The sequence below is a fragment of the Podarcis tiliguerta genome, assembly GCF_965153285.1.
Source record: "Podarcis tiliguerta genome assembly, chromosome: 16".
In the NCBI taxonomy this organism is placed as follows: domain Eukaryota; kingdom Metazoa; phylum Chordata; class Lepidosauria; order Squamata; family Lacertidae; genus Podarcis; species Podarcis tiliguerta.
Window position 1 is genome coordinate 30,162,219 of NC_139549.1, and position 17,838 is coordinate 30,180,056.

Here is a 17,838-nt window from a genome sequence, read left to right on the forward strand (position 1 = left end):
AGTCACACCTAGAGAGTTTGTTTTCATTATCAAACAGCAAAAAAAAAATAATTAAAAAAATAATGCAGTTACTGTACTTTGGTTGTGTCTTTACCTACACTGATGACCGGGAAATTATGCGTGTATTTTTGGCTCAAGCTTGTAATTTATTATTATTATTATTATTATTACTCTTTGTTTTATTACAGCTTACAGCTAAACAAATACAGCTATTGCCTACCATGAATGCCTCTTCTAAAATTATTTATGACCAACTTATTTATGTAATCCCAATACATGTGTGTTTGTGCGATATGGCTTCCTCCCTCCCTTTCAGGCTTGATTGGTAAAGATGCTTCAGTGATGACCCACAGCTGAAATAGATGCAGAGGACACTCTGGTTGTGAACGCGATCTGTGTGGGAGGCATGTTCGCAACCCACAGTGTTTGCAACCTGCAGCACTGCGTCTGCGCACGTCATGATTTGGTGCTTTTGCACATGCGCAAAGCATGACGTAGTGATTCTGCACATGCATGAGCGCCGAAACCCGGAAGTAACCCATTCCAGTATTTCCGGGTTCGGTGCGGTGCGCAACCTGAAAACTCGCTACGTGAAGCGTCTGTAACCCCAGGTATGACTGTAGAAATGACTACCGACTGAAAACAAAGGCTGCATTCAGTTTTTGTTTTAAACAGGCTGTGGCCCGTACAGTTTAATGCTACTACAAGCAGCACAAGAACTTCCACTTTGTTCTTAGATCAATGCAATGTTCATTTATTATTTGTACTTACAAAACCCCTCCCCCAAAAGCCCAGCCCCTCCCTTTTCAGCTACCTCCCCATCCCACCTCCCCCACAAATGCCTTTTACAAATAGTTAAAAATTAAAAACCAGATGACATTAATTTTGGTACAGTTATTCAGCAATATAGCTGTCATAATTAATGGGTTACGTTTCATTACAACCAGGGTGATTTGGGTAAAGGGGGCGGGGAATTCTGGTTATTGGCCAAATAAAATTTCATATTACAAGTTAGCAAATTCTAGTACAAAAATAGTCCATGTGATAGAACAGCCTGTAATATTTTTTTTTTAATTTTTATTGTTATTCACAGTTAAGAGAGTCTGTTGGCTGCATAATTCCTTAAGTATTTTATGAATTTTTCTTTTATGGGGCTTCTTCTTATATAACCCAAATATAGGACAGAGCCTCAATAAATCCTTAGCAAAGAACCCTAGAATGAGGGTTAATAAGATGTTCAGTTTATCTTCTTGTAATGTGCTTTTCACGGGATATCCAAAACCCAACTGGTTCCCCAGGTAGTCTCTTTGATATTTGTCCCTATGAGATCTAGAATCAAAAGGACCCCTGAAGGACATTCTCCAGAACTTTTCCATGGCGGCCACAGGCCACGGTAGCGATGCTCAAATTCCACATGGGGAGGGGGTGGGGGTGCAAAAGCATGCTCAGTTCATCCCCATTTCCCCCACACATTCCTCTTGTCACCTCCTTTCAAAAAATCATCAGTATTTTGCTCATTAAAACACCCCGGGGCCTGGTTCTTCTTCGCATCTCTCCCAGGAGTATTCCGTTCTGACTATGGCCCCTTTCGTTTCCACCTGTTATTAATGCTTTTCTGCCATTGGTTTCTTTTTTCCTTAGGCCAGAGAAAGATCCTGCAGAGGCGCTACTTGTCCCTCAAGATATCTAGCTGCTCTTGGTATTCGGTGAAAAGCCGTTGCAAACGAAGGTTCTGACCGATGACGGGAAGCAGTTCCTTGAGGAGCTCTCGCTTGCGTAAGCCCTGCATGGGAAAGGAAAATAAATCCTTTAATAAATCACGTCGGGGTCACCAGATGTTGGGTTGAAATAAACGACAGGCGAGTGACAAGTGTCATACGGGAAGCATCTCTCGAGCATGTCTCAGAGAGTCCCTTTTATTGAATATTACAGCATTGCCACGTATGTGCTTGTTGCTGATTGGTTAACACAAATCATACGCAAGGGTTGCATATAAGCATTAATCATCAATAGAACAAAGGTTGGGAAAGGAACACAGAGTTGGACAGGTATGAAAACTAGTGATTGATATAGCACACCTTAAAAGAGCGTAACTATTGTATTCATAGATGTGGTCAGGGTACGATGTTTCATGAACTCAATGTTCTAGGCAGAAGCAAAACTTCCCATCAGTCCATCACACGGCAAATACCAGAGTTTGATTGTGGGATTACAGGAGACTCCCCACTTGTGACTGACATATGCACAACCACGTATGCACACTGGGAAACAATTACCGTATTTTTCGCTCTGTAAGACGCACCAGACCATAAGACGCACCTAGTTTTTGGAGGAGGAAAACAAGAAAAAGAATATTCTGAATCCCAGAAGCCAGAACAGCAAGAGGGATCGCTGCGCAGCGAAAGAAGCAATCCCTCTTGCTGTTGTGGCTCCTGGGATAGCTGCGCAGTCTGCATTCGCTCCATAAGACGCACACAAATTTCCTCTTACTTTTTAAGAGGGAAAAAGTGAGTCTTATAGAGCAAAAAATACGGTAATTTAATTCATACCAGGAAATGGAAGAGGAGAGCTGGAGTCCTTGTGGCTTGCGAGGAGGTGTTCCACAAAGCCCTAAGAGGACATCAGTAAGGACGGAGAAGAGACTGGATGCTCAGCGGGGCTTTGTTTAGGCTGCTCAGCCTCCCCACCTAACATCTAATGTGTGTGGTAGCGCAGCAGCAGCAGCAACTGTGTGTGTCCTCCAGCCTTCTGCCGGCCCCAGAGCTTCAATTCCAGTTGTGGACATTTTTGGTAAAGTGTATGGGTTTTAAAAATCTGGATTGGAGAGACAGTGGCAGAGAGGGCATTTCAAGGGTGTTTGGAGGGTTCCTTCCCCTGCGTAAGTGGGGAACCACCTGTATAGCTATGATAAAAGGTAAATCTAAAGGACCCCTGACAGTTAAGTTCAGTTGTGAACGACCCTGGGGTTGCAGCACTCATCTCGCTTTACTGGCCAAGGGAGCTGACGTTTGTCCAGTTTTTCCGGATCATGTGGCCAGCATGACTGAGCAGCTTCTGGCGACACCAGAGCAGCGCACGGAAACTCCGTTTACCTTCCCACCGGAGCAGTACCTATTTATCTACTTGCACTGGCATGCTTTCGAACTGCTAGGTTGGCAGGAGCAGGGACTGAGCAACAGGAGCTCACCCTGTCGCAGGGATTCGAACCGCTGACCTTCCGATCGGCAAGCCCTAGGCTCCGTGGTTTAAACCACAACGCCACCCTCTTCCCTATAGCTATGGTGGGCTTGTGCAGATTGGGGGCTTTCTCTTTCTGCGTCAACTGTCCCAAAGTAAGTGGCTGCCTGGAGGACGTATTGCATGAAAAACAAGAGGGTCACAGTTGTGCTGGAAAGTGCTTCATATCACTCACAGAGAATAGATTGATGCATAATGTTCCCAAGCAGGCACTGGCTCACATACATGCCCAAGGATAATCACACAGGTAGGTGGGTGGAGGAATAGGACCCAACTGCTCATCGCTGGGAGCAGCCAGCAACATGCTTGTTGTTGCCTCCCGACATAAAACAAATTGGGTCCTGCACTGGAGAGGCAGGTGGCTTCCGCTTCCGGCCTCGCCATCAAATTAACTCAGAGCTTTCCTAACTCTTCACATTGGCGACACGCTTTTTAGACATGCATCGTTTCGCAACACAGTAATTCAGTTTTTACTAGCAAACAGGATGTTAAACTAACCCCTTTCCAGCCCCAGGAGGAGCGTGGGAAATGTTTGCACGACACACCTACACACCTGCACACTGCCACTGACACACTAACATGTCGTGACACACAGATTGGAAAGCTGTGAATTAACTGGTTGAAAATAAGGGACTATTAGCCCTCAAAGACAAGTGAACCGTGCCCTGGGTAGCTGGGTTTCCTTCTCTTTCTTCACAGGGAAAAAAACCCTAGAAAATAATAATATACAGTCAAACCTCGGCTCCCAAACGCCTGCGTTTTGGAATGTTTTGGCTCCCAAATGCCAAAAACCCACAGCTAAATGCTCCGTTTTTCAAATGTTTTTTGGAAGCTGAATGTCTGACGTGGCTTCTGCTTGGGTGCAGGAAGCTGCTGCAACCAACTGGAAGCTGCGACTTGGTTGTCGAACATTTCGGAAGCCGAACAGGCTTCCAGAACGCATTATGTTTGACAACTGAGGTTTGACTGTAATAATAAATTATTATTTATATGCCACCCATCAGACTGGGTTGCCCCATCCACTTTAGACAGCTTCCAACGAATTAAAACACATTAAAAGCCTCTCCTCAACTAATGGGATGACAGTACTGACTATTAATACTTATGCTTTTCCTTCTTTTGTTTATACAGTGGTGCCCCACAAGACGAATGCCTTGCAAGACGGAAAACCCGCTAGACGAAAGGGTTTTCCGTTTTGGAGGTGCTTCGCAAAACAAATTTGCTATGGGCTTGCTTCACAAGACAAAAATGTCTTGCAATTCCTGGGGTTTTTCCCCCTCCCCCCCCTTTTTCCCAAGCCCCTAAGCCGCTTAACAGCTGTTCGCTAAGCCTCTTAACAGCTGATCTAAGCCGCTTATCAGCTGATCTAAGCCGCTAATAGCCTTTTAGCAGCTAATCTGCTAATCCCTTAAGCCTTTAATAGCCGCTAATAGCCTTTTAGCAGCTAATCCACTAATCCCTTAAGCCTTTAATAGCCGCTAATAGCAGCTAAACCGCTAATAGCGCTAATAGCGCTAATCCGCTAATGGGCTTGCTTCGCAAGACGAAAAAAACCGCAAGACGAAGAGACTCGCGGAACGGATTCTTTTCGTCTTGCAAGGCACCACTGTATATATGTATATTTACAAAAGCAACATTAATTTGTAGTTCTCAACCAATACAATTCTCAGTGGCAAGAGAAAGGGCACAGATCTGACATCAGGAAGGACAGTATTCACAAGAGAGTAGCAGAAAATTTCAGCCTCCCAGGACATGATGTTGCGGTCCTTGACGTGGCAGTTTGTGAGCAAAGGAATGCCTGGGTAAAACTACTGAGTTCAATTTTGACGCGTGTGTTCTGAATGGAGATAATGGGTTTTTATTCGACTGCTAGGTAATTTGACTATCCCCAAGTATCGCCATCTATTTTAAAGGCAGATATAACTGTCTCCCATCAGCAACATTGGAAGGGTGTCATCCTGGTGTCCCAGATAAGGGCTGTCTGTGTCCCATTGCAGGTGAAGTAGTTGAAAAGTTGGGTCCTGTTTTCTTTGAAAGTGACGTTCATGGATTAGAATGTAATAGACTACTTTGCCATCTCTTATCAGGAACGCCCAGGAAGGACACCAGAATGGTACCTGAAACTTTTCTTGGCTGATATTAGAATATGATGCTCTCATTTAGTTGTAGTTTGTAACCCATATGTATATGTTTCACCTTGTGCATTGTATTGTTTGTTTGTTTTTAATTATTTTTATTGAATTTCTCTTAGGAAAGAAAGGCCAAAAGGAAAAAACAAATCAACAAATTCATAAGCAATATCCATACATAGTGCAGAAATGACATTCATTACCGTTTTTGTCCTTTTCCTTGAAACATTATATTTTTAAATATTTAAACCTTTTCCCTACACCTCCCTTGACCTCCTACCCTCCTGTTTTCGGGTTTCTTAATAAAAAGTTCTTTCTTTTTTCTGCAGCTATTAATAGTAACTGGTTTGCGCGTTATAAGACTTAAATCAAACCTGCTATAGTTTTTAAATCTCTGTAGTTTCCTTCAATGTATACCATGAATTTGTTCCAATCATTAATAAACTTTGTATTTTTTTGGTTTCTAATTTTTTGTGTCATTTTTGCTGACTCAACATACTCATATAATTTTGCTTGCCAATCTCTGATCGTTGGGATATTTGGGCTTTTCCAATTTTGTGCAGCATTGTATTGTATTTTAAACAAGTGTGATTTTATTCTTTCTCTGCTCTGTTTTTGGTGGGTCTGTGACTGTATGATAAATGATTGCTTGTTGGATGAGTGGCTGGATTGTCAGAATGCCAGGACTGTATGTTTTGGACCTTCTCCTTGGTAACTTTGCCGCTTCGCAAAGGAAGAGAGAGAGGCAAGGAATTTGTGTAATCTATTCTGAAAGGAAGCCGCCTTACCACAACAGTTGCTTCCCACTGACTTCCAGCTGAGCTGTGGACTGGACCCAATAAATCCTTGCATAATTCCCGCAATCGATATTCAAACCCTGATAAAAGACAGAAGGTGAAATCATGTTCAGAGGCATCACAATAAATCCTTTACGTAAATCATATAGCAGAACGTAGTGAGGGCAGCCCTTACAAGATCCCAGGAGTACCGTAAATTGCTTGAGTAAGAAATAGGACAAAAACAAGAAGACAGAGCTAAGAATTTGTTATGAACTTGGTTTTGTGTTGTTTTTTTTAAAAAGTTGACCATGCATGTTCATGACAGTTAAGGTTCTGTCTATTGTCTGATTCACACTGAAGAACCAGAAATGAATAGTGACACTGCATATTATCCCATTCTTTGAAGGACTGACTTTGTGACTGAGCTAGCCAAGTTAATGTCAGGAAAAAAACTCAGAGGCAGCTGAGTTGAATCCAGTTGAATCCAAGCATATTTACTATTATTAGATTTGATTTATTGCCTGCTCTGCACCATAAGGTCCCAGGGTAGGGTGCAACAATTTAAAAACACAGTATGTAAAACAGTTTAAGACAAATTGAGAGTCATGGGAATAAGGCGGGTCCTTAAAATATGCATGTTCGGTGTCAAAGACAAGGGTAAAGAGGTTCATCTTCAACATATGACAGAAACTACATACAGTGGTATCTCTGGATATGAACTGCCCCCTTAGCGAATGCTTTGGGCTACGCACACAGCAAACCCGGAAGTACAGTGGTACCTCAGGTTACATACGCTTCAGGTTACAGACTCCGCTAACCCAGAAATAGTGCTTCAGGTTAAGAACTTTGCTTCAGGATGAGAACAGAAATTGTGCTCTGGCGGCACGGTGGCAGCAGGAGGCCCCATTAACTAAAGTGGTGCTTCAGGTTAAGTACAGTTTGAGGTTAAGTATGGACATCTGGAACGAATTAAGTACTTAAGGTACTTAAGTACTAAGGTACCACTCTACAGTAGATGCTCGGGTTGCGAACATGATCTGTGCGGGATGCACTTTCGCAACCCGCATCGTCCACAACCCGCATTGTCCGCAACAGCATGTCTGTGCGTTGCGATTCGGTGCTTCTGCGCATGCACAAAGTGCAATTTAGCGCTTCTGCGCATGTGCAACTGCCGAAACCCAGAAGTAACCCGTTCCGGTACTTCCGGATTTTGGCGGTCTGCAACCCGAAAAAACGCAACCTGAAGCACCTGTAACCCAAGGTCTGACTGTAAAGGAAAGGTTTCCGCTGCTGGCGCCTGTGCGGAAGTGGGCTACCGCTGCCTGTGCCTGCACAGAACAGCGCACCTCTGGATACGAATGTTTCAGGGTAAGAATGGACCCCCAGAACGAAGTTCGTATCCAGAGGTACCACTGTAATGATGGTTCCTGATGCACCGCCTCTGCTCACTGTAACATCGAGCCTGGATAGCTCAGTTGGTTAGACCATGGTGCTGATAATGCCAAGGTTGCAGGTTCGATCCCTGTATGGACCAGCTGCATGTTCCTGCATTGCAGGGGGTTGGACTAGATGATTCTCAGGGTCCCTTCCAACTCTACAGTGCTATGATTCTGCTATGATTCTGCGACATCTGGGAGGGTCTGTAGGGGCAGGAGTTCCTTGAGGGTCAGTTTGCAGCAACTCAGCACATAAGGAGAGGGACCAGTTGCTGACCATGGTTGCTGACAAAGGTGAGTTGGGGACAAAAGCTCTCAAACAAGAGATGCATAAGCAGCATTGAGAGAAACATGGAAGGGGGAGGGAAAGGTATCTCCCACCATTTATTCTGCGGTGGTCTAAGGAGCTGACTGCCCTTGCTATTTTGATGCACTTCTTACAGATGCCAATTTTGTTTGGATACCTGCCAGGAAATCTGGATGGCATATATATTTTTAGGCGCCAGGTGAAAACGTTCCTCTTCAACCAGGCTTTTGGACAATTCATATTCTACAGCTTTTAAAATGTGATTGTGGGAGTGGGGGGGGGGGAATATTGCTTTATTGTTTCTGTTCTAGCCATTTATTTGTGCTTTTTTATCTTGTATTTTTATCTTGTGAACCACCCTGGTATCTTCTGATGAATGGTGGTATATAAAATCAAATCAAATCAAATCAAATAAATAAGATATCTATCAACTTATATATGTCTAAAGCAAGACGGATATATTAATGTTCATTAAAGTGTGATAATAATAATAATAATAATAATAATAATAATAATAATAATAATAATAATAATTTATTATTTGTACCCCGCCCATGTGGCTGGGTTTCCCCAGCCACTCTGGGCGGCTTCCAACAAAGATGAAAAATACACTCAAATGTCACATATTAAAAACTTCCCTGAACAGGTTTGCCTTCAGATGTCTTCTGAATGTCAGGTAGTTGTTTATCGCTTTGATATCTGATGGGAGGGCGTTCCACAGGGCGGGCGCCACTACCGAGAAGGCCCTCTGCCTGGTTCCCTGTAACTTGGCCTCTCGCAGTGAGGGAACCGCCAGAAGGCCCTCGGAGCTGGACCTCAGTGTCTGGGCAGAACGATGGGCTAATGTTTTCTCTTTCTTTCTTTCCTTCTTTCTTTTGTTAAATTTGCTCAAAGAAGCACATGCATACACACTCGGAGCCTCACCTTCATTAACTAGATACCGTGCATAGATAAGGAGCCAGTGGCGGTACTCGTGACTTGACTGTAAAGTCAGCGCTGCAGCTACCTGACTCTCCAGATACGCCAGAGTCGTTTCCTGCTGCACCAAATGAGGCATGGAGAACAATCTTGCCGCTTGCCTCCCGGAGCTGCAATGAAGAGCAGTGACAGGAATGTTTTCAGAAGCGAAGAAGCAACTGCTTCAACTGTAAGTGTCCGTATCTATCTTGGACTCAACAGCAACCTTGAGCTCACACTCTCTCTTCCCTGCTCCACCTCCACACAGCTTCGCCAAGAGATCAGAAGCTTCCGCTCACAAAACGGGAATGGAGGGGGACGAAGGACTGCACGAGCCAGAAGCTATCTGTGCTTGTAACAGCAAGCCAACAATAGCAGATGCTTCTGAATTATTGCCATTAATACTGGATCATCCCTGTAGATGGTGCTTCACAAAGAGGGGCAGGTCCTTACTCAAAACAGCTCACAGCGTAAAGGGAGACAGGAGGGAGACAACAGAGGAAGGAAAAAGGGCACCAGGGTAAACGGGGTGACTATTAAATTACTTAAGGGACGAGGATGGCGCTGTGGGTTAAACCACAGACCCTAGGGCTTGCTAATCAGAAGGTTGGTGGTTCGAATCCCCGCGACGGGGTGAGCTCCCGTTGCTCAGTCCCTGCTCCTGCCCACCTAGCAGTTCGAAAGCATGCCAGTGCAAGTAGATAAATAGGTACCGCTCCAGCGGGAAGGTAAACGGCGTTTCCATGCACTGCTCTGGTTTGCCAGAAGCGGCTTAGTCATGCTGGTCACATGACCCGGAAACTGTACGCCGGCTCCCTCGGCCAATAAAGCGAGATGAGCGCCGCAACCCCAGAGTTGGTCATGACTGGACCTAATGGTCAGGGGTCCTTTACCTTTATTCAATTACTTCAGTTACACACACTTGGTCTTTAGTCCCTGGCCCTCCAGATGGGGGACTAAAATGCGGGACTAAAAAGACCTTTAATCCAATCCAGTAGGGCAGTGGCTCTATGCTTTTGTCGTTCTAGATTCTCATAATTAGGTTTTGCACCGAGAACGGCGTGTGAACCTTGAGGAATAAACTAGCCCCCAGCTATGCAAAATTCGGCTTCTTGTCAGGGATAACGCCACGGAAACTACTGGGGAGGCATCAACAACAACAAAAAGACAAGGTTTAGTAAGTGCATACTTAGACGTTCTCCCTTGTATTATAGCTAACGGTCCTGAACACAGCATAGCCTCCTGCGATGGCAAACTGTTCCTGAAGTCCGCACATTGCGCTAGAGTCTCCTGCTTGTCAGAAACAAGGTTCCTGGAAAGACAAAAAAAGATTTGGAGGTGATTAAAAAGGAAAGGGGGGTGGGGAGGGGGTTAAACTGAAATGAGAGGGGGGATATTTACTTAGTTTTAATATTTATATACAAGTAGGATCTCAACCGATGCGGGTGGCGCTGTGGGTTAAACCACAGAGCCTAGGACTTGCCGATCAGAAGGTCGGCGGTTCGAATCCCCGCGACGGGGTGAGCTCCTGTTCCTCGGTCCCTGCTCCTGCCAACCGAGCAGTTCGAAAGCATGTCAAAGTGCAAGTATATAAATAGATACCGCTCCAGCGGGAAGGTAAACGGCATATCCGTGCGCTGCTCTGGTTCGCCAGAAGCGGCTTAGTCCTGCTGGCCACATGACCCGGAAGCTGTACGCCGGCTCCCTCGGCCAATAAAGCGAGATGAGCGCTGCAACCCCAGAGTCGGCCACGACTGGACCTAATGGTCAGGGGTCCCTTTACCTAGGCTCTCAACACAAAGTGCTCAAAGCTGTTTGCTTACGCAGGAAATTGTGGCTTGCAAACATGTTTTGGGTAAAGCGGAGGGTCACAAATGAGGCCGTCCCCATCAGGCCTCTTCTACCTCAACTGTCACCTGGGACGGGGGTAGTCTGCCACTCCAGCAGACTGCCTCAGAGGAAGACATGAGAAGTAGGGTTCATTCCATTGGCTTTGATAAAAGCCCGGCTCCATCAGGCACCTCCTGCCCCCAAACCGTGCAAAAAGATCATTGTAAGAACAGCTGTTTAAGAACAGGTGCCTGAGTTTGATCCCCCAATTTCCCTCCCTGCCCATTTACCCTATTGTGTCTTCTCTCTCTCTCTCTTTTAAGACTGTAAGCCTGCAGATAGGAAGTATCTTGTTTTAATTGATTATATGCAAGACATTCTGGGAGCCTACACTGGCTGAAGAGCGAGGTACAAATGCTCTAAATAAACAAATAAGCAAAGGTTGGCTTTCACGTTTAGAGCTTCCACCCTCGGACAAAGGAACGCACTCAAAAAACCCATTTCCCCCACTCCTTTAGGTGCTTACCAAGAAGACAGAGAAGGGTTAAAGCAATAGGCTTTTCCATCAGACATGTTCATTAAGGGGATGCCATGCTGTGTCAACAAGATCTGAGACACAGTTGTTTCGCTTCCTGTAAAAATCAAATCAGATAATGAGACTTCCTTGGAGCAAAGTCATAGCAGGGTTACAAGTCTGGGTAGAGCTTAGTTGGGTAGAATCCATCATGTCTAAAGAAAATAAATGTGGAGGGGGATGAAAAGGAGAAGGATGTTGGGGGAGAAGTGGCCATGAAGGGTTAAGGGTGACGTGTTTTGACCACACAGGATGTTTAATGCAGGCATAGGCAAACTCGGCCCGCCAGATGTTTTGGGACTACAACTCCCATCATCCCTAGCTAACAGGACCAGTGGTCAGGGATGATGGGAGTTGTAGTCCCAAAACAGACTCGTAGGTGCGAGTCTGCCCATGCCTGGTTTAATGCATAGCACTACAAAGCACCCCAGACTGGAAATAATTGTATTACCTGCTAAAATTGTTTGCAGGGACTCGTCTTTCACCACTACTGCCTGTTTTTGAGCATTCCTGGAAAGTACAGAAAGGGAATGGCATTTCAGTTCAGCAAAACACAGAAGAGGCATTTCTGCAGAGGGAGAAACTGAAACACGGCACGGTAAAATATCAAAACTGAAAACCAAGGAATTGCCGCTGGAACTTTGGCAGCAGCCTCATAGGATGCTAAGTGTCACACCAATATCATTCTTGGTAGGATTCAGGGGACTATCGCTTCATTGGCACCGGCTCACATGGGAAAGCCTGAAATGAACCAGGTCCTGCTTTTGAGAAGCTGTACTGAAAGACTAGAGGATAAGGCTGCCCATGGCTACCAGCTACAATGACTATGTTCTGCCTCTGCCATCAGATTCAACAAACGAGTCAGGCCAGAGGAAGCTCAGGCAAGGAGTTGTGCTAGCACAATGAGGTCCCCCCGCCATCTCCCTTGCCCCCAAAATTGGCTTTTGTGGGGGGTGGGAGTGTTGGGATACTGCCAGGGAGACAAAGTCCATCATGACTCCACATCGTCTCCGGACGTCCATCGATCTCCCGTAGACACGCAGTATCAGCAATTAGCAACACGAGCTCCAGAAATAGCTTGCCACATTCCAGAGCCGTGCACGCTCTATCAGCAGATAAAGCACACAGCGAAAGATGCACTCAGGAGAGCATTATTTACAAGTTTATTTCTGCGTTGATCAGAACAAAGAAGAAGAAGAAGAGGAGGAGTTTGGATTTGATATCCCGCCTTTCACTCCCCTTCAGGAGTCTCAAAGCGGCTAACATTCTCCTTTCCCTTCCTCCCCCACAACAAACACTCTGTGAGGTGAGTGGGGCTGAGAGACTTCAGAGAAGTGTGACTGGCCCAAGGTCACCCAGCAGCTGCATGTGGAGGAGCGGAGACGCGAACCCGGTTCCCCAGATTACGAGACTACTGCTCTTATCCACTACACCACACTGGCTCTCAAAAACATGACTGCCTGCTTCAATGTCTCCGGCAGAGAGAGAGAAACGAAAGCAAAGACACAACAGAAACATCCTGTGAAAACAGGAAATAGGCAGACTCTGTGACTCAAAGCCTGCTCCCTTTTAAGGTGGAACGGAAATATCCTAAGAGGGAGAATCCGAAGAACAGTGCAAGAGGGAAGGAGAGAGGGGATTGCTTCATTTGGTAAGCTGAAATGAATCAACTCCCATTGCACTAGCTGAATTCCTCCCTCTGCACCTGTTGACTGTAACCTTCCTGAGGGCCACTGAAACGACAACAGCTTAGAGCTTACCAGACGGAGAGGGTTGCAGCCGTGGTGAGAGCCATGATGTAGAAGCCCGTGCAGTGCAAAGTGGAGATTGGCGAATGCAAGACGATGGGAGGGAGAAGGCGGCGGCCGCAAGCCGAAAACACAGACAGGGTCCGCTTCTCACAAGCAACGCTCACTACCTTGCTGGAAAAGAGCCAGGGGACGGGGGAGAGAAATCAACTGAGAACTTCCAGCTATTTAATAAGACCGACGTGTCAAGCTTTGCATGAACAGTCTCCAAAGTGGCTTGCGCACAAAACGAAAACACAACAAGAAAGTAAGAAATGAAAACACATTTTAAAAAAGCACAACCCAACCTCCACTGCAAACAAGAGGGGAAAGCTACAAATATCTCTGTAATTGCATCCCAGAGAAAGCTTGGGAGAACAGGACAGCTTCTACCCGAAAACCTAAAATACCGTATTTTTTGCTCTATAAGACTCACTTTTTCCCTCCTAAAAAATAAGGGGAAACGTGTGTGCGTCTTATGGAGCAAATGCAGGCTGCGCAGCTATCCCAGAAGCCAGAACAGCAAGAGCGATTGCTGCTTTCACTGCGCAGCGATCCCTCTTGCTGTTCTGGCTTCTGAGATTCAGAATATTTTTTTTCTTGTTTTCCTCCTCCAAAAACTAGGTGCATCTTGTGGTTTGGTGCGTCTTACAGAGCGAAAAATACGGTATATTTCTGAAGGACATTCCCATCCTGCCCTTCTGTTATCAATATGAAGCATTCCATCAGCTGGTGGAACACGCAGGATGTACTTTTACTTTTGTTTTTATCCTAATCAGAGAGCTGCCCTTGGGACTTGGTGATTGGGGGGCACGGGAACAGGAGGTCACTGAGCAGATGGTTCCACAGATTGCAGCGCCTGAATAGGTATTTATGGGGTAAGGTGATCCCATGAGTAAACTGGTGCCAAGACATTAAGGGTTTTATATACCAAGTTGATGCCTTCAACCTGGCCTGGTTGTGGCTGTGTTTGCGCGCGCACACACACACAGACACACACACACTCACCAGCTTCCTGCCGCCGAGAGAATTCGGCTGGTGAGGACCGTTTCCCATTCCTTTCCTTCCCGGTTGCACTTTAACCTGCTGAGTTTTGAACCTCCCACCGTGGTGATTTCATTCTCCACTTCAATGTACATGGAGGGATCTGAGCTGACCTGCAAAAGTTGGTTCTCTTAAAATGAAAGCTGAGCAAGAGAATGTCAAATATATATCCCAATTCAAACAATAAAAAACCACCCTGGAAATGTGAAGGTGCTGTTATCCAACATCGAAAATGGTAGATTCTTTATTTAGGAACACACATTGCTCAAAACACGGTGTCTCATCTAAAATACCTGCCCGTTCACAGCTACTGTATTATGTGGTAATAACTGAAACGTTATTAAAAGTGCCTGCCAGCGGCATTATTCAGAATCATTGTTACCAGGCCCTTCCCATATTTTATTTGCTTGTTAAATTTACATACTGCTCCTAAAGAACAGCTCTCTGCAGTTTACAACTGCACACTTGAGAGGAAAGGTAAGGAACAGCATTTAAGTACAGTGGTACCTCGGGTTAAGTACTTAATTCATTCCGGAGGTCCGTTCTTAACCTGAAACTGTTCTTAACCTGAAGCACCACTTTAGCTAATGGGGCCTCCTGCTGCCGCCGCGCCGCCAGAGCCCGATTTCTGTTCTTATCCTGAAGCAAAGTTCTTAACCCGAGATACTATTTCTGGGTTAGTGGAGTCTGTAACCTGAAGCGTATGTAACCCGAGGTACCACTGTGCAGTGAATCTGCTCTACTCTGTCAATGCAGTCCAAATCTTTATTATTCTGCCAAGGGCCAATTGTACAGTACACCCCCCCCCCCAAATAAATCATTTAGGGCATGCTACAGCAAAATAGCACTTCTGAACTTCCACACTACACCAATACTTAGCAACAAAGGCTCATTACAAAGGAAGTGAAATGCTACCATTTATAATTTAACCTGATACTTTAACCCAAAGTTAAAGTAAAGGTAAAGGTACCCCTGCCTGTACGGGCCAGTCTTGACAGACTCTAGGGTTGTGCGCCCATCTCACTTAAGAGGCCGGGGGCCAGCGCTGTCCGGAGACACTTCCGGGTCACGTGGCCAGCGTGACATCGCTGCGAGCCAGAGCTGCACACGGAACGCCGTTTACCTTCCCGCTAGTAAGCGGTCCCTATTTATCTACTTGCCCCCGGGGGTGCTTTCGAACTGCTAAGTTGGCAGGCGCTGGGACCGAGCAACGGGAGCGCACCCCGCCGCGGGGATTCGAACCGCCGACCTTTCGATCGGCAAGCCCTAGGCGCTGAGGCTTTTACCCACAGCGCCACCCGCGTCCCACAACCCAAAGTTAGCAACCACCTATGATCTGGCTTTTCCCTTTGTTTTGTCGCCACCTCTGTTGTTCTGAACCAAGCTGGCAAGTTAACAGAGAGGCAGTGGGGTGGTTAGAGTGTCGGATGAACCTGGGAGACCAGGACTCAAATCCCCACTGGGCGATAAAGGTCACTGGGTGACCTCGGGCCAGTCGCTGCCTCTCAGCTAAACCTCTCTCCCGAGGTTGTTTGCGGCGATTAAAAGAGGAGAGGGAGAGCCCTGTAGGCCCCCCTGAGCAACTTGGAGAAAAAGGGTGGGTTAGAAATGCAATAAATAAAGCATATGGGACTAGGTTCCATCCTTTTTAATAGGCACAAGCTGAAATGAGGAAGCTGGCCGGATCAAATATGGTTCTTTCCCCCCCGCCCTTTTTTTAATTTAAATTTTATTTCCAAAACCGAAAAAAGAAAAACTACAAACATCAAATTCAACATCCATATTCATTTTCTAACTTAAACCTATTACATAATTAACTAAATTAAAATATACCTAATTACTCTAAACTTCTCTTTGCTGTATACAAATACAACACAGTTAGAAATTTTATATTAAAGCTTTTATATTATAAATAATATTTCAAATTCCCCTATACCCCCCGTTCCCCTTCACCCATGTGTGATCTTATTTTATTTTATTTTTACTTCTTCCGTCTTGTTATGTTGTTATAATTTAATTATTGTTCAGCTGATTTTTTATTATTTCCTTGCTTACCCCTGCACGTTTTACACGTTATCTATTAATATTCCAGTTCCGGAACCATATTTTTTCATATATTCCTTCACTCCCTCCCACTCTTTTAATTATTCTCTGCTTTGAATGGCCTCTAATAGTTGCCGTCATTTTTGCCATTTCCACAAACTCACAGAGTTTACTTTTGCCATTCTAATAATGATGGTATTTTCTCCCCCTTCCAGTTCTTTGCAATCAGTATTCTGGCCACTGCTGTTGCGTAAAGGAATACATTTTTCTTATCTCTGGGAACGTCCGGATCAAAGATGGTTTTATGGGTCCGGCTTGTCGGCAGAAATACCAAAATGTCATCTTTTCCCCAATCCCTGTTATACCCCAAACACTTTGCTGGGAACCTCTGCCTTGGGAAACTGTGAAGACTTCGCTCCTTATGCTCCGGAGTTTCCGCAGCTGGCTGTCCACGCCGATCCTAGCGCTTCTCTTGGAACTAACCTGCTGTTAACTGCAGAAGGGTCAGTGTAGTTTTTTGGTTTTCTTTATCCAACACTTACTTGCAATGCAAACGATTTCTGAGGGACTGGGGTTGGCAGTTTAAGTGCTAGCGGTGCACTGTGGCAAGCACCGTCCTTCTCAGAAGCCAGGATTGCTGGAGACTGAAAGGCAAGAAGGAGAACTCAACCAGGCTGATTGGCGTAAAAACACCGGTGTCCATTTAATTGCAAACACCAGCTGGAGCTGTTGCCTTCCCACAAAGCGGTCTGTGGAAAGGAATCCAGGAACGAGAGAAGGAGCAGGAGCAGTGGCGTAGCGTGGGGGGTGCAGGGGGCCCCGGCCGCACCGGGCGCAACATCTGGGGGGGGGGGCGCACTCGCACTCGCAGCTCTCTGCCCCTACCTGGCTCACTCTCTCTCTCTCACTTCAGTGCTGGCTGTGCGAATCCGATCCGAGCCGCCGGGTCGCCGCCCAATGTGGAGTGTGGTGCAGTGCGGAGAGAGAGCGAGGGACTATCTGGGGGAGGGACAGTGCAGCGGGGGGGGGGCGCAAATTACTTGCCTTGCCCCGGGTGCTGACAACCCATGCTACGCCACTGAGCAGGAGCAGGTGTACACTGTAGTCTTCACCTGCTTTTCTCCTTCCTGGATATTCTTTTCCACGAAGCTCTCAGTGGGAAGGGGACATTTTTACCACCTGCTCTTGCTCCACCAAGAGTTTTTTGTTTTTTTCACGATTCTTTACATATCTGCATATTTTTTATTTTTAAAAAATATATATATTAAAGATTTCTTGATTTACAAAAGTTTGTGCAATGTCTCTTTTTTCAGGTTACATTTTCTACAGATCAGTTTCATTTGTTGAGAAATTAGTGTTACATTAGGAAGAAAGGGGGGAAAGAGTTGGAGGGGGCAATGATGAGTGGGGTGGGGTGGCAATGTTAGGATATTTCCGTTCCACCTTAAAAGGGAGCAGGCTTTGAGAGTCACAGAGTCTGCGCATTTCCTGTTTCACAGGATGTTTATGTTGTGTCTTTGCTTTCGTTTCTCTCTCTATGCCGGAGCTCTGAAGCAGGCAGTCATGTTTTCCTTTGTTCTGATCAACGCTGAATAAACCTGTAAAAAATGCTCTCCTGACTGCATCTTTCGCTGTGCGTTATCTGCTGATAGAGCGTGCACGGCTCTGGAATGTGGGAAGTTATTTCTGGAGCTCGTGTCGCTAATTGCTGATAC

The 17,838-nt window shown here is 45.7% G+C and overlaps 1 protein-coding gene across 2 annotated transcripts in view; it reads right to left on the reverse strand.

Moving 5' to 3' along the window:
* Positions 1 to 1,138: 1,138 nt before the first annotated feature.
* Positions 1,139 to 17,838, reverse strand: part of HIRA (histone cell cycle regulator) — a 378,609-nt gene continuing 361,909 nt past the window's right edge. For both annotated transcript variants that reach the window (XM_083418183.1, XM_083418182.1), the window contains exons 17-25: positions 16,666 to 16,767; positions 14,045 to 14,193; positions 13,010 to 13,171; positions 11,701 to 11,759; positions 11,202 to 11,307; positions 10,035 to 10,157; positions 8,813 to 8,976; positions 6,155 to 6,243; positions 1,139 to 1,783 (exon numbers count right to left, since the gene is read on the reverse strand). In XM_083418183.1, coding sequence (XP_083274309.1) covers positions 1,667 to 1,783; positions 6,155 to 6,243; positions 8,813 to 8,976; positions 10,035 to 10,157; positions 11,202 to 11,307; positions 11,701 to 11,759; positions 13,010 to 13,171; positions 14,045 to 14,193; positions 16,666 to 16,767 — 1,071 coding nt within the window. In that variant the 3' untranslated portion in view covers positions 1,139 to 1,666. The remainder of the gene's footprint in view (positions 1,784 to 6,154; positions 6,244 to 8,812; positions 8,977 to 10,034; positions 10,158 to 11,201; positions 11,308 to 11,700; positions 11,760 to 13,009; positions 13,172 to 14,044; positions 14,194 to 16,665; positions 16,768 to 17,838) is intronic.